Below are 16,806 nucleotides of genomic sequence, written 5' to 3'. Positions count from 1 at the left end.
CACAACTTCAAATACATCAATTCACACTCACCAATACGCAACACAACTTCAAATACATCAATTCACACTCACCAATACACAACACAACTTCAAATCCATCAATTCACACTCACCAATACTGGACACAACTTCAAATACATCAATTCACACTCACCAATACTGGACACAACTTCAAATACATCAATTCACACTCACCAATACTCAACACAACTTCAAATACATCAATTCACACTCACCAATACTCAACACAACTTCAAATACATCAATTCACACTCACCAATACTGGACACAACTTCAAATACATCAATTCACACTCACCAATACTCAACACAACTTGAAATACATCAATTCACACTCACCAATACTCAACACAACTTCAAATACATCAATTCACACTCACCAATACTGGACACAACTTCAAATACATCAATTCACACTCACCAATACTGGACACAACTTCAAATACATCAATTCACACTCACCAATACACAACACAACTTCAAATACATCAATTCACACTCACCAATACTCAACACAACTTCAAATACATCAATTCACACTCACCAATACTCAACACAACTTCAAATACATCAATTCACACTCACCAATACTCAACACAACTTCAAATATATCAATTCACACTCACCAATACTGGACACAACTTCAAATACATCAATTCACACTCACCAATACTGGACACAACTTCAAATACATCAATTCACACTCACCAATACTCAACACAACTTCAAATACATCAATTCACACTCACCAATACACAACACAACTTCAAATACATCAATTCACACTCACCAATACACAACACAAATTCAAATACATCAATTCACACTCACCAATACACAACACAAATTCAAATACATCAATTCACACTCACCAATACACAACACAACTTCAAATACATCAATTCACACTCACCAATACTGGACACAACTTCAAATACATCAATTCACACTCACCAATACTGGACACAACTTCAAATACATCAATTCACACTCACCAATACTCAACACAACTTCAAATACATCAATTCACACTCACCAATACTCAACACAACTTCAAATACATCAATTCACACTCACCAATACTCAACACAACTTCAAATATATCAATTCACACTCACCAATACTGGACACAACTTCAAATACATCAATTCACACTCACCAATACTGGACACAACTTCAAATACATCAATTCGCACTCACCAATACTCAACACAACTTCAAATACATCAATTCACACTCACCAATACTCAACACAACTTCAAATACATCAATTCACACTCACCAATACTGGACACAACTTCAAATACATCAATTCACACTCACCAATACTCAACACAACTTCAAATACATCAATTCACACTCACCAATACACAACACAACTTCAAATACATCAATTCACACTCACCAATACTGGACACAACTTCAAATACATCAATTCACACTCACCAATACTCAACACAACTTCAAATACATCAATTCACACTCACCAATACACAACACAACTTCAAATACATCAATTCACACTCACCAATACACAACACAACTTCAAATACATCAATTCACACTCACCAATACACAACACAACTTCAAATACATCAATTCACACTCACCAATACACAACACAACTTCAAATACATCAATTCACACTCACCAATACTGGACACAACTTCAAATACATCAATTCACACTCACCAATACTGGACACAACTTCAAATACATCAATTCACACTCACCAATACACAACACAACTTCAAATACATCAATTCACACTCACCAATACACAACACAACTTCAAATACATCAATTCACACTCACCAATACACAACACAACTTCAAATACATCAATTCACACTCACCAATACTGGACACAACTTCAAATACATCAATTCACACTCACCAATACTGGACACAACTTCAAATACATCAATTCACACTCACCAATACTGGACACAACTTCAAATACATCAATTCACACTCACCAATACTGGACACAAGTTCAAATACATCAATTCACACTCACCAATACACAACACAACTTCAAATACATCAATTCACACTCACCAATACTCAACACAACTTCAAATACATCAATTCACACTCACCAATACTCAACACAACTTCAAATACATCAATTCACACTCACCAATACTGGACACAACTTCAAATACATCAATTCACACTCACCAATACTCAACACAACTTCAAATACATCAATTCACACTCACCAATACACAACACAACTTCAAATACATCAATTCACACTCACCAATACTGGACACAACTTCAAATACATCAATTCACACTCACCAATACTCAACACAACTTCAAATACATCAATTCACACTCACCAATACACAACACAACTTCAAATACATCAATGCACACTCACCAATACACAACACATCTTCAAATACATCAATTCACACTCACCAATACACAACACAACTTCAAATACATCAATTCACACTCACTAATACTCAACACAACTTCAAATATATCAATTCACACTCACCAATACTGGACACAACTTCAAATACATCAATTCACACTCACCAATACTCAACACAACTTCAAATACATCAATTCACACTCACCAATTCTCAACACAACTTCAAATACATCAATTCACACTCACCAATACTGGACACAACTTCAAATACATCAATTCACACTCACCAATGCACAACACAACTTCAAATACATCAATTCACACTCACCAATACTCAACACAACTTCAAATACATCAATTCACACTCACCAATACTGGACACAACTTCAAATACATCAATTCACACTCTCCAATATTCAACACAACTTCAAATACATCAATTCACACTCACCAATACTGGACACAACTTCAAATACATCAATTCACACTCACCAATACACAACACAACTTCAAATACATCAATTCACACTCACCAATACTCAACACAACTTCAAATACATCAATTCACACTCACCAATACTCAACACAACTTCAAATACATCAATTCACACTCACCAATACTCAACACAACTTCAAATATATCAATTCACACTCACCAATACTGGACACAACTTCAAATACATCAATTCACACTCACCAATACTCAACACAACTTCAAATACATCAATTCACACTCACCAATACACAACACAACTTCAAATACATCAATTCACACTCACCAATACACAACACAAATTCAAATACATCAATTCACACTCACCAATACACAACACAACTTCAAATACATCAATTCACACTCACCAATACTGGACACAACTTCAAATACATCAATTCACACTCACCAATACTGGACACAACTTCAAATACATCAATTCACACTCACCAATACTCAACACAACTTCAAATACATCAATTCACACTCACCAATACTCAACACAACTTCAAATACATCAATTCACACTCACCAATACTCAACACAACTTCAAATATATCAATTCACACTCACCAATACTGGACACAACTTCAAATACATCAATTCACACTCACCAATACTGGACACAACTTCAAATACATCAATTCGCACTCACCAATACTCAACACAACTTCAAATACATCAATTCACACTCACCAATACTCAACACAACTTCAAATACATCAATTCACACTCACCAATACTGGACACAACTTCAAATACATCAATTCACACTCACCAATACTCAACACAACTTCAAATACATCAATTCACACTCACCAATACACAACACAACTTCAAATACATCAATTCACACTCACCAATACTGGACACAACTTCAAATACATCAATTCACACTCACCAATACTCAACACAACTTCAAATACATCAATTCACACTCACCAATACACAACACAACTTCAAATACATCAATGCACACTCACCAATAAACAACACAACTTCAAATACATCAATTCACACTCACCAATACACAACACAACTTCAAATACATCAATTCACACTCACCAATACACAACACAACTTAAAATACATCAATTCACACTCACCAATACACAACACAACTTCAAATACATCAATTCACACTCACCAATACTGGACACAACTTCAAATACATCAATTCACACTCACCAATACTGGACACAACTTCAAATACATCAATTCACACTCACCAATACACAACACAACTTCAAATACATCAATTCACACTCACCAAACACAACACAACTTCAAATACATCAATTCACACTCACCAATACACAACACAACTTCAAATACATCAATTCACACTCACCAATACTGGACACAACTTCAAATACATCAATTCACACTCACCAATACTGGACACAACTTCAAATACATCAATTCACACTCACCAATACTGGACACAACTTCAAATACATCAATTCACACTCACCAATACTGGACACAAGTTCAAATACATCAATTCACACTCACCAATACACAACACAACTTCAAATACATCAATTCACACTCACCAATACTCAACACAACTTCAAATACATCAATTCACACTCACCAATACTCAACACAACTTCAAATACATCAATTCACACTCACCAATACTGGACACAACTTCAAATACATCAATTCACACTCACCAATACTCAACACAACTTCAAATACATCAATTCACACTCACCAATACACAACACAACTTCAAATACATCAATTCACACTCACCAATACTGGACACAACTTCAAATACATCAATTCACACTCACCAATACTCAACACAACTTCAAATACATCAATTCACACTCACCAATACACAACACAACTTCAAATACATCAATGCACACTCACCAATACACAACACAACTTCAAATACATCAATTCACACTCACCAATACACAACACAACTTCAAATACATCAATTCACACTCACCAATACTCAACACAACTTCAAATATATCAATTCACACTCACCAATACTGGACACAACTTCAAATACATCAATTCACACTCACCAATACTCAACACAACTTCAAATACATCAATTCACACTCACCAATTCTCAACACAACTTCAAATACATCAATTCACACTCACCAATACTGGACACAACTTCAAATACATCAATTCACACTCACCAATGCACAACACAACTTCAAATACATCAATTCACACTCACCAATACTCAACACAACTTCAAATACATCAATTCACACTCACCAATACTGGACACAACTTCAAATACATCAATTCACACTCTCCAATATTCAACACAACTTCAAATACATCAATTCACACTCACCAATACTGGACACAACTTCAAATACATCAATTCACACTCACCAATACACAACACAACTTCAAATACATCAATTCACACTCACCAATACTGGACACAACTTCAAATACATCAATTCACACTCACCAATACACAACACAACTTCAAATACATCAATTCACACTCACCAATACACAACACAACTTCAAATACATCAATTCACACTCACCAATACTGGACACAACTTCAAATACATCAATTCACACTCACCAATACACAACACAACTTCAAATACATCAATTCACACTCACCAATGCACAACACAACTTCAAATACATCAATTCACACTCACCAATACACAACACAACTTCAAATACATCAATTCACACTCACCAATACTGGACACAACTTCAAATACATCAATTCACACTCACCAATACTGGACACAACTTCAAATACATCAATTCACACTCACCAATACTGGACACAACTTCAAATACATCAATTCACACTCACCAATACTGGACACAACTTCAAATACATCAATTCACACTCACCAATACTGGACACAACTTCAAATACATCAATTCACACTCACCAATACACAACACAACTTCAAATACATCAATTCACACTCACCAATACTGGACACAACTTCAAATACATCAATTCACACTCACCAATACTCAACACAACTTCAAATACATCAATTCACACTCACCAATACTGGACACAACTTCAAATACATCAATTCACACTCACCAATACTCAACACAACTTCAAATGCATCAATTCACACTCACCAATACACAACACAACTTCAAATACATCAATTCACACTCACCAATACTCAACACAACTTCAAATACATCAATTCACACTCACCGATACTGGACACAACTTCAAATACATCAATTCACACTCACCAATACTCAACACAACTTCAAATACATCAATTCACACTCACCAATACTGGACACAACTTCAAATACATCAATTCACACTCACCAATACTGGACACAACTTCAAATCCATCAATTCACACTCACCAATACACAACACAACTTCACATACATCAATTCACACTCACCAATACTGGACATCAATTCATGCTCACCAATACTCAACACAACTTCAAATACATCAATTCACACTCACCAATACACAACACAACTTCAAATACATCAATTCACACTCACCAATACTCAACACAACTTCAAATACATCAATTCACACTCACCAATACTGGACACAACTTCAAATACATCAATTCACACTCACCAATACTGGACACAACTTCAAATACATCAATTCACACTCACCAATACTGGACACAACTTCAAATACATCAATTCACACTCACCAATACTGGACACAACTTCAAATACATCAATTCACACTCACCTATACTAGACACAACTTCAAATACATCAATTCACACTCACCAATACTGGACACAACTTCAAATACATCAATTCACACTCACCAATACTGGACACAACTTCAAATACATCAATTCACACTCACCAATACTCAACACAACTTCAAATACATCAATTCACACTCACCAATACTGGACACAACTTCAAATACATCAATTCACACTCACCAATACTGGACACAACTTCAAATACATCAATTCACACTCACCAATACTGGACACAACTTCAAATACATCAATTCACACTCACCAATACTCAACACAACTTCAAATACATCAATTCACACTCACCAATACTCAACACAACTTCAAATACATCAATTCACACTCACCAATACTCAACACAACTTCAAATACATCAATTCACACTCACCAATACTGGACACAACTTCGAATACATCAATTCACACTCACCAATACTCAACACAACTTCAAATACATCAATTCACACTCACCAATACTCAACACAACTTCAAATATATCAATTCACACTCACCAATACTGGACACAACTTCAAATACATCAATTCACACTCACCAATACTGGACACAACTTCAAATACATCAATTCACACTCACCAATACTCAACACAACTTCAAATACATCAATTCACACTCACCAATACTCAACACAACTTCAAATACATCAATTCACACTCACCAATACTGGACACAACTTCAAATACATCAATTCACACTCACCAATACTGGACACAACTCCAATCAGATTAATTTTCATACGTGGTAACCTCATGTCCGGAATTTAAGACTCTCACGTTTTTTATAAGAACCCGAATTTTACTGTGGCCACAATGAAAGTCTGGTTATCACAATTTGATAGGTTAGTTAACCTCAATAACTCTCATTTTAATTTAGCAATGTCAAAATTAAACACAAGACAGAATAGATAAAATTATCAATATAACTCGTGCTTACTAAAACCCGATAAATTACATCATCTATCGTTTCATTCTTCTTTAGGCACACCTTTCCAAAAAGTGAAAAATACTGGAAATAACTGCTTTCACTGCTAAACAAAATCTTTGTAACATTACACAAAAGAGGAAAACACTTGACAATAATTAAAAAGGGGCCGTAGCCCGCAACAGCGAAAAGAAAGCATTCACAATGAGGACAGGCTTTTTGAAGAGACAGTACACTGAAAACAAAATATCACATCCTGTAGCTTATGATCCACTACCTTTCTCCTTCTTGATTCCATCATAAACTCCCCTTTTTTTTTACTTAAACCAAATTTCAATTTCCGATGTTTGTGACATAACCCCATTTTGTACCGACTCAAAGTCTCAAGCTCACAATCTGTGTGCTCGCCCAAGCCTGGTGTGGTGAGGATCCCTCCATCTTTATTTTTGTTCTTCTTTCTTCCTTACCTTTCAACCTACCCTTCCGAACTTCCTCTCTCAACCTCCCTAACTCTTGTGGCTGAAACAACAAGACTTCTGCTTTCCAATCCTCCTCTTTCATTTTCTTCTCCTTTACTGGTTTCTTTATCTTAGTCTCCACCTCACAAAAAGTCTGACATATTTTAATTAATACAGTACAAGTTCCTATATTCTCCTGGATATACTTTGCATCTGATTTTTACATAATTCCTTTGCAGCCACTGTGAAAGGACTCATCTTTACCTCCTCGTCCTCCTGCACAATTTCTTTCCCTCTTCTTCTTTGGTATATGGGAGGGGTGCAACAATGTAGAGTAAAAGGGGAAGGGGGTACTGAGGGACCAGTCGCCTCTTTCACTGCTGGTCTCAAATCTGTAACTTGCATTATGCATCCCTTTACAGCATGTTTACACCTCAGATTTTTCCTTTTCACTGAACATCTCATTCTCATCATCAAGTGTCCTTCCCAATTGTTTCGTTACCTATTCCAAATCCATCTTTAGATTAGATTCCTCTGTTTCTAACCCTTGCCTTTCTTGTCACATTCTTTTTTTATACCTGCCACCCGTCCCTGCCCAGAAGACCATTTTCTGTCTAAACGTTGGACACAGTATATAGTCCACCCACTTCTGCCCAGAGAGCCCTGTTTTCTGTCTAAACGTTGGACACAGTATATAGACCACCCACTTCTGCCCAGAGAGCCCTGTTTTCTGTCTAAACGTTGGACACAGTATATAGTCCACCCACTTCTGCCCAGAGAGCCCTGTTTTCTGTCTAAACGTTGGACACAGTATATAGACCACCCACTTCTGCCCAGAAGACCCTGTTTTCTGTCTAAACGTTGGACACAGTATATAGTCCACCCACTTCTGCCCAGAAGACCCTGTTTTCTGTCTAAACGTTGGACACAGTATATAGACCACCCACTTCTGCCCAGAGAACCCTGTTTTCTGTCTAAACGTTGGACACAGTATATAGACCACCCACTTCTGCCCAGAAGACCCTGTTTTCTGTCTAAACATGGCTCCAGTATATAGACCACCCACTTCTGCCCAGAGAGCCCTGTTCTCTGTCTAAGTGTTGGTCACAGTATTCGTTCTTTACCCTACCTGCTATACCCTCCAATGCCTCTGTACAGAAAGCCCTGTTCTCTGCCCAGAGGTTGGACATAATTTTTTAACCCTCTTTGTCTCTTTCACACTTCCTTTGTCTGGACCCTTTTGGGTGCCAATGTAAGAAATTTCCAATGGTTCTTAAACGAATAATCAGACAAAGAAAATCCCCACTGACGGTAGTTTCATTAATCAAAAGTGATTATTTAATGATGTTATAATTCACACAAGCATGAAGCAAAACCAAGCAATGCATGTAACCGTGCTCTACACTTAAACAAGCACAAGCAAATCAAGTAATATTATCACCTTAAAACCGAAGATCACCTTGAAACCAAGGATTTCTGCTTTAAGGCCCATTAAGATTGATCAAGTCTTTCAAAGCTTTTGAAGTCTTGTTGTTGGAAGTCCCTCCTGTAGGTAAGCTTTGTTAGGCTTCCACCTGACTGCAGTACCAATTCTGTCCCGACGTCTTTTTATATTGGGTCGGAACTTGCTGCCACCGTGTGCGTGCCAAGGCTCTCCGTACCTCCTGCAGATAAAAAGTACGAATGTACTTACTGCATGGTCCACAACATAAATTTGCTGTATTCTGAGATCTTCCTCAGTGGGGTGTTCCGATATCAGTGCAGGCCGTGTGTGTATGGAAACACTGTGGGACTGCAAGCCCCGGCCACAAGCAGGCAAGTTAAACTCATAAATTTAAAGTGACATTCCCTATGTTAGTCTAAATAAAAATGTAACTTACCTTATTATAAAATTGCAAGGAAATGATTTAATTTACTTAAACATACAGAAGTTAAAAGTTAAAAAAATTATATTTTTATTTTTTAATAATTTTTTTAAGATCAAAAAATACTAAAATAATTATAATGAGACATTCTGCATATTTAAAATTTAATTTTTTGTTGTTTTGCAGTCTTTATAAGTCATCACGTTTTTAAAAAGGTAGTGTAGGGCTGGTACCTTCTCGTGGTATAAGTATCTTTGTTCCAGCTGGGTAGATGGGTAAGTTTACGATTGTTTGGTGATTGTGTTTGATTGTTTATGATTGTGCCATGGTTGGCCCTTTAATTCAGGACTGTCAAAATGCTGTTGAACCAATCAGAGCAAGTTCGTGATTTACGGGTTTTAATGCGCTTGTGCGCATTCGCGAACTTGCTCCGATGGATTCGACAGTGGTTGGGACGGACGCCATTACGGAGCGGCGTCCAAGGTAAGTTAGTTTTGGACCACAGTTTTTGCCCTTTGGGGCGTCAATGAATTAGGGATAATGTCATTTTGGTCAATCATCTCTTGTTGTCAGGCTTCAGCCATGACTAGACCTCAATGATTGACTGTTATCTCACTTGTGAACAGGTGCAATGGCCGCATGTGTTTTCCAGACATCGTGGAATGTGGCAGGCCCCCGTTATCAGTGTTGCCATGGTGACCTGTCCCTTTCTCATGGCTTTGCGTGGTTTTACAATGGCTGCTTTAGTAGGTTTTTAGCTACTTTATCTGATATCAGTTCTGTGGAATGTGACTCCCTTGTTTCCCATGGTACTCCCTTTCTTTCTCATCAATCATGTCTTGCAAACCAAAGAAACCTCTGGAAGCCTTACCGCATGTTGTCTTAAATTGGTTCTATTCAAATATTGCAAAGGGGCAACTTTCCTCAATCCAGGTATATTGTCCAAAGGTCCAGTATGTTTTAAATTCACAATGCTCAAGGGATGTTAACCTCTTTCCTTACAAAAATGCTCTTTTATAAGCAACTATCTAATAGCCCTTTAAAAGAATTTATCGATTCTGTTTCGACAACAGTTTGTGACTGAGTTCTACATTCCAAGTTCTCGCTGTGTAAAGACATTTCTTTTTTATATAACCTCCCCTTAAATTCTTTGTGATTATCTTAAATTTGTGCTCTCTTGTTAATATGTCATTCACCAAGGGAAATAATCTATCATTATTTACCTTATCCTAACCCTTCATAAATCTGAAATACCACTATCAAGTAATTCCTTATCCTTCTCAGCTATAGAGAAAAAACCCTGGGGTAAAATAGGCACAAAACATAGCAATTTAGCAGTGGGACGTTCCGCGCCCAATCTGCAAAGGTGCTGGTCCCACTGCTACATTCATGGGGACCATTTTATAGGCGTCCCGAGCGGACTCCTAAAACAGACGTTTGGGCCCTTAAATATTTTAATGAGGAGGCTAACACCTGTTTAAGGACCTCTCTACAAAATTGGTCACCAATGAACATAGAACATGAGTAGGTCATTCAGTCCCTCGAGCCTGTTCCGCCATTCAATTAGATCATGGCTGATCTATATCTTAGCACCATTTACTCATCTTGTTTCCATATTCCGTAATACCATCACCTAAGAAAAATCTATCAATCTCAGTTTTTAAATTTTCAATTGACCTAGCCTCAACAGTTTTTTGGGAGAGAGAGTTCCAGATTTCCACTACCCTTTGCATGAAGATGTGCTTCCTGACATCATCCCTGATGAATGGGGCAGGGTTAAGCCATTCTTCTAGGCTGTCTGAGTAACATTGCCGATTTGTGCCAAGTTGTGTGGAGCCGTGCCAATTCCGACCGGGGTTCATACTGTCCATACTTCCATATGTTCTATTCATGAGATGAAGCCAGTCACACACTCAGAGCACTGCAATATTTCTTTCTGATGGACAACCAAACTGCTGTTTTGCCCATTTCAGAGGACTAGAAGATAATTACTGCAGAAATCCTGATAATGAAAAGGAGCCCTGGTGTTACACCACTGACCCAGAAACAAGATGGGAATATTGCCAAGTGCGAAAGTGCGGCATTCTGCAACCAGGTGAGAATACCACAATTCCCAGGTAATGTTCTGCTTCTTTCTATTGAGCCCTAAAGTAAGCCTCCGCTAAACTGTTTGTACTTTGTCCATTGGTCCAAATAATCGTTACTAGCAGATCCCCCATGGCATTGCTCAGTGAATCCGAGGTGATGCAGTTTTCTCATGACAGGAGCATTACAGTATGTAACACATGATATAGTTAATCTCCCAGGACATTACTCAGAGACAAAAAATAGATATAAATTTGTTTCTGTAACTGTCTCTCCTTCTTTCCCATTCTAATTATTTGTGTTGCTCTCTGACTCACCCTCTCTCTGTATGTGACACATTCTTCTCACAGGTGTCTGTATCATCCCTTCAATCTGTCCACTCTTTTGTATGTCTTCAGTGTCTGTGTAACAGAAAGTGTAGACAAGGGTAATGCAGTAAATGTAATATATTTGGAGTTTCAAAAGGCCTTTGATAAGGTACCACATTGGAGATCATGACTGAGGTCAGAGCATGTGGAGTCAGGGGACAGATAGCAGAATGGATAGCAAGCTGGCTGTAAAACAGAAAACAGAGAGTAGGGATTAAGGGTAGTTACTCAGACTGGCAAAAGGTGGAAGTGGTGTTCCACAGGGATCAGTGCTAGGACCACTATTGTTCACAATTTACATTAACTGGACTCGGGAATCAGAAGTACAATTTCAAAATTTACGGACGATACCAAATTGGGAGGTGTAATTAATACAAAGAAGAATGCGACAAAATACAGGAAGGCATTAATAAACTTGCAGAATGGGCATGTAATTGGCAAATGAAATTCAACCGAGTTAAATGTGAAGTGGTGCATTTTGGTAGGAAGAATAAGGAGGCCACATACAGCTTGGATAATAAGAGTCTAAATGGGGTAGAGGAGCAGAGGGATCTGGGGGTACAGGTACACAAATCACTAAAAGTAGCGACGCAGGGTTAATAAGGCCATAAAAAAGTCATCCGAGCACTAAGGTTCATTTCTGGAGGGATAGAATTGAAAAGCAGAGAAGTTATGGTAAACTTGTATAGAACCTTGGTTAGACCACACTTAGCATACTGTGCACAGTTCTGGTCTCCATATTATAAAAAGGATATAGAGGCATTGGAGAAGTTGCAAAAAAGATTCACAAAGATGATACCAGAACTGAGATATCAGGAAAGGCTGAATAGGCTGGGGCACTTAACTCTAGAAAACAGAAGGCTGAGGGGTGACCTGATAGAGGTCTTTAATATAACGAAGGGTTTGATAAGGTAGATGTGGAGCAAAAGTTTCCACTTGTGGGGGAGTCCAAAACTAGAGGTCAAAAATATAAGATAGTCACTAATAAATCCAATAGGGAATTCAGGAGAAACTTCTTTACCCAGAGAGTGTTAAGAATGTGGAACTTGCTACCACAAGGAACACTGGAGGAAAATAGCATAGATGCATTTAAGGGGAAGCCAGATAAGCACATGAGGGAGAAAGGAATAGAAGGGTATGCTGATAGGGGTAGATGAAGAGGAGAGGGAGGAGGCTCGTATGGAGCACAAAGCTTGCATCAACCAGTTAGGACTCTAGGAGAGAAACTTTAACCCCCAAGAACGGTTGGGTCGGGGGCGGGTGGGAAGTTAAAATGAATGATTTTTCCAGCTCGACCACAACCTGGCTCCAAAGCGCCCATTTCCGGTTTTAACGGAGGTGTGTTTGGATCCGTGAGAGCAACCTACTCGCCGGAGGTGGGTCCCTAATTAATGGGGGGGGGGGTAGATATCGGAGCAATTAACGGAATTATGAGACGTCAATTAGGTATTTTTAAGTTGTTTTTAAGAGACCTTCAAATTTAATGCCTCCAGAACATGTTTCCCAGGGTCTGTGAATCTCGCCAGTGAAACAGAGGCGAGAAAGGCCGGCTCCATGAGGTAAATGCCTTTATTGCACTGTTTTGTGGGCCAGGAGGAGCAGGAGTGCTTCCCGCAGCTCACCAAACTTACATTTTAAACACTCCGCAATCGGCAGACGCCCCCCCCTCAATGTCTGTCTTCTCCCACTCCCCCCATGATTGCCCACCCCCCCCCATACAAACCCGAAGACTCTGATCTCTCCCCGACCTCCCCCATCCAAACCCGAAGACTCTGATCTCTCTCCGACCTCCCCCATCCAAACCCAAAGACTCTGGTCTCTCCCCGACCTCCCCCATCCAAACCCAAAGACTCTGGTCTCTCCCCGACCTCCCCCATCCAAACCCAAAGACTCTGGTCTCTCCCCGACCTCCCCCATCCAAACCCAAAGACTCTGATCTCTCCCCGACCTCCCCCATCCAAACCCAAAGACTCTGATCTCTCCCCGACCTCCCCCATCCAAACCCGAAGACTCTGATCTCTCCCCGACTTCCCCCATCCAAACCCGAAGACTCTGATCTCTCTCCGACCTCCCCCATCCAAACCCGAAGACTCTGATCTCTCTCCGACCTCCCCCATCCAAACCCGAAGACTCTGGTCTCTCCCCGACCTCCCCCATCCAAACCCAAAGACTCTGGTCTCTGCCCAACCTCCCCCATCCAAACCCGAAGACTCTGGTCTCTCCCCGACCTCCCCCATCCAAACCCAAAGACTCTGGTCTCTCCCCGACCTCCCCCATCCAAACCCAAAGACTCTGGTCTCTCCCCGACCTCCCCCATCCAAACCCAAAGACTCTGATCTCTCCCCGACCTCCCCCATCCAAACCCAAAGACTCTGATCTCTCCCCGACCTCCCCCATCCAAACCCAAAGACTCTGATCTCTCCCCGACCTCCCCCATCCAAACCCAAAGACTCTGATCTCTCCCCGACCTCCCCCATATAAACCCCAAAGACTCTGATCTCTCCCCGACTTCCCCCAGACAAACCCCGAAGACTCTGATCTCTCCCCTTCTAAAGACGTCGTAACCTGAAAATCGTCATGACATGCAAGAAATACATACTTCTGGGTTTCCCGTCTGAAAATCGTGCCCGCTGCTCTCTTCCTGGCTCTGAGTTAATATCAAGGCCTATGTAACTATGCAACTCCATGTGGAACTCACCTGTGTTCCTTTATACTCTAGATATCTTAGACGAGTTTTGTAGCTGAGCTCCCTGTGGTCCCAGAGAGCATTTTCACCTTCACAAATGTAGAATCATAGAATTATACAGCACAGAAGGAGGCCATTCGGCCCATCGTGCCTGTGCCGGCTCTTTGAAAGAGCTATCCAATTAGTCCTACTCCCCTGCTATTTCCCCATACCCCTGCAAATTTTTCCTTTTCAAGTATATATTCAATTCCCTTTTGAAAGTTACTGCTGAATCTGCTTCCATCCATCCTTTCAGGCAGTGCATTCCAGATCTTAACAAGAGTAAAAAAATTTCTCCTCGTCTCCCCCCTGGCTTTTCTGTCAATTATCTTAAAATCTGTGTCCTATTGTTACCGACCCTCAGGAAACAGTTTCTTCCTATCTACTCTATCAAAACCTCTCATAATTTTCAACACCTCTATTCAATCTCCCTTCAACCTTCTCTGCTCTAAGGAGAACAATCCCAGCTTCTCCAGTCTCTCCACGTAACTGAATTGCCTCATCCCTGGTACCATTCTGGTAAATCTCCTCTGCACCTTCTCCAAGGCCTTGACATCCTTCCTAAAGTGTGGTGCCCAGAATTGGACATAATCCTTTAGCTGAGGTCTAACCAGTGACCTTTAAAGGTTGACCATCACTTCTTTGCTTTTGTACTCTATGCCGCTTTATATAAAGCCTAGGATCCCATATGTTTTTTTAACAGGTTTACCAGCTTAAAAATTCTAGATAAATTCATCTAATGACCAGGGAATGGCAAGAACTTATTATACACACATTTATATAGCGCCTTTAATGACCTCAGGACATCCCAAAGCACTTTACAGCCGATGAAATGCTGTTAAAGTGTAGTCACTGTTATAATGTAGGAAATGGGGCAGCCAATTTGTGCACAGCAAGATCCCACAAGCAGCAATGAGATAATGTTCAGTTAATCTGCTTTAGTGATGTTGATTGAGAGATAAATATTAGCCAAGACACTGGGGAGAACTCCTCTTCAAATAGTGCTATGGGAGCTTTTACATCCTCCCAAGAGAGCTGCCTTGGTTTAACATCTCATTTAAAGGAAGGCACTAGCCAACAGTACTGCACTGGAGTATCAGCCTGGATTATGTACTCAAGTCTCTAAGGCAGGACTTGAACCCACAGCCTTCTGACTCAGAGGCAAGAGTGCTACCACTAAGCCTAGCCTGACATCTTGGAATGATGCAAGGGAATTCTTTTCAGTTTAGTTCAGCTACTGCTCTATCTGGTGCCCTCATGTCATCCTCCTCATTTTTGGAAGGTGGCAGAATAACACTACACCAGACATTGATAGACTTTAAGGCCCTGAAATTCCTTGGAGAATTCTGTCAGAACTCCGACGGGTACCTAGTAGAACTCTCAGGGAAACAGGATAAATGGCCATTTATGGCGTTTCCCTGCTGAGTTTCGGGACCTAACTGCTAAACAAATGTATTAAACTGTAAAAGAATAAGTACTGGGGCTTAGAGGTTTAAATTATGAGGACATAATTTGTATTCCCTTGAGTATTGAAGATTGAGGGGTGATCTGATCGAGATGTTTTAAATGTTAAAAGGATTCAATAGGGTAGCTACAGGGAAACTATTTGTTAAAAATCAGGAAGCACTTTTTTCACAAAAAGGGTAGTAGAAATATGGAATTCTCTCCCCCAAAGGCTGTGGACGCTGGGACAATTGGAGCTTTCAAGCCTGAGATCGATAGATTTTT

General features: G+C 39.5%; 1 protein-coding gene across 1 annotated transcript in view; it reads left to right on the top strand.

The window, feature by feature from the left end:
* plg (plasminogen) overlaps positions 1–16,806 on the top strand; it is a 120,147-nt gene that overhangs the window by 53,270 nt on the left and 50,071 nt on the right. The window contains exon 9 of the mRNA XM_067989230.1: positions 11,874–11,995. Within this exon, the coding sequence (XP_067845331.1) occupies positions 11,874–11,995 (122 nt within the window). The remainder of the gene's footprint in view (positions 1–11,873; positions 11,996–16,806) is intronic.

Source organism: Heptranchias perlo, chromosome 8 (genome assembly GCF_035084215.1).
Source record: "Heptranchias perlo isolate sHepPer1 chromosome 8, sHepPer1.hap1, whole genome shotgun sequence".
Lineage (NCBI taxonomy): Eukaryota > Metazoa > Chordata > Chondrichthyes > Hexanchiformes > Hexanchidae > Heptranchias > Heptranchias perlo.
Note: the sequence above shows the minus strand (reverse complement) of the source record. Positions and strands in the feature narration are given on the sequence as shown.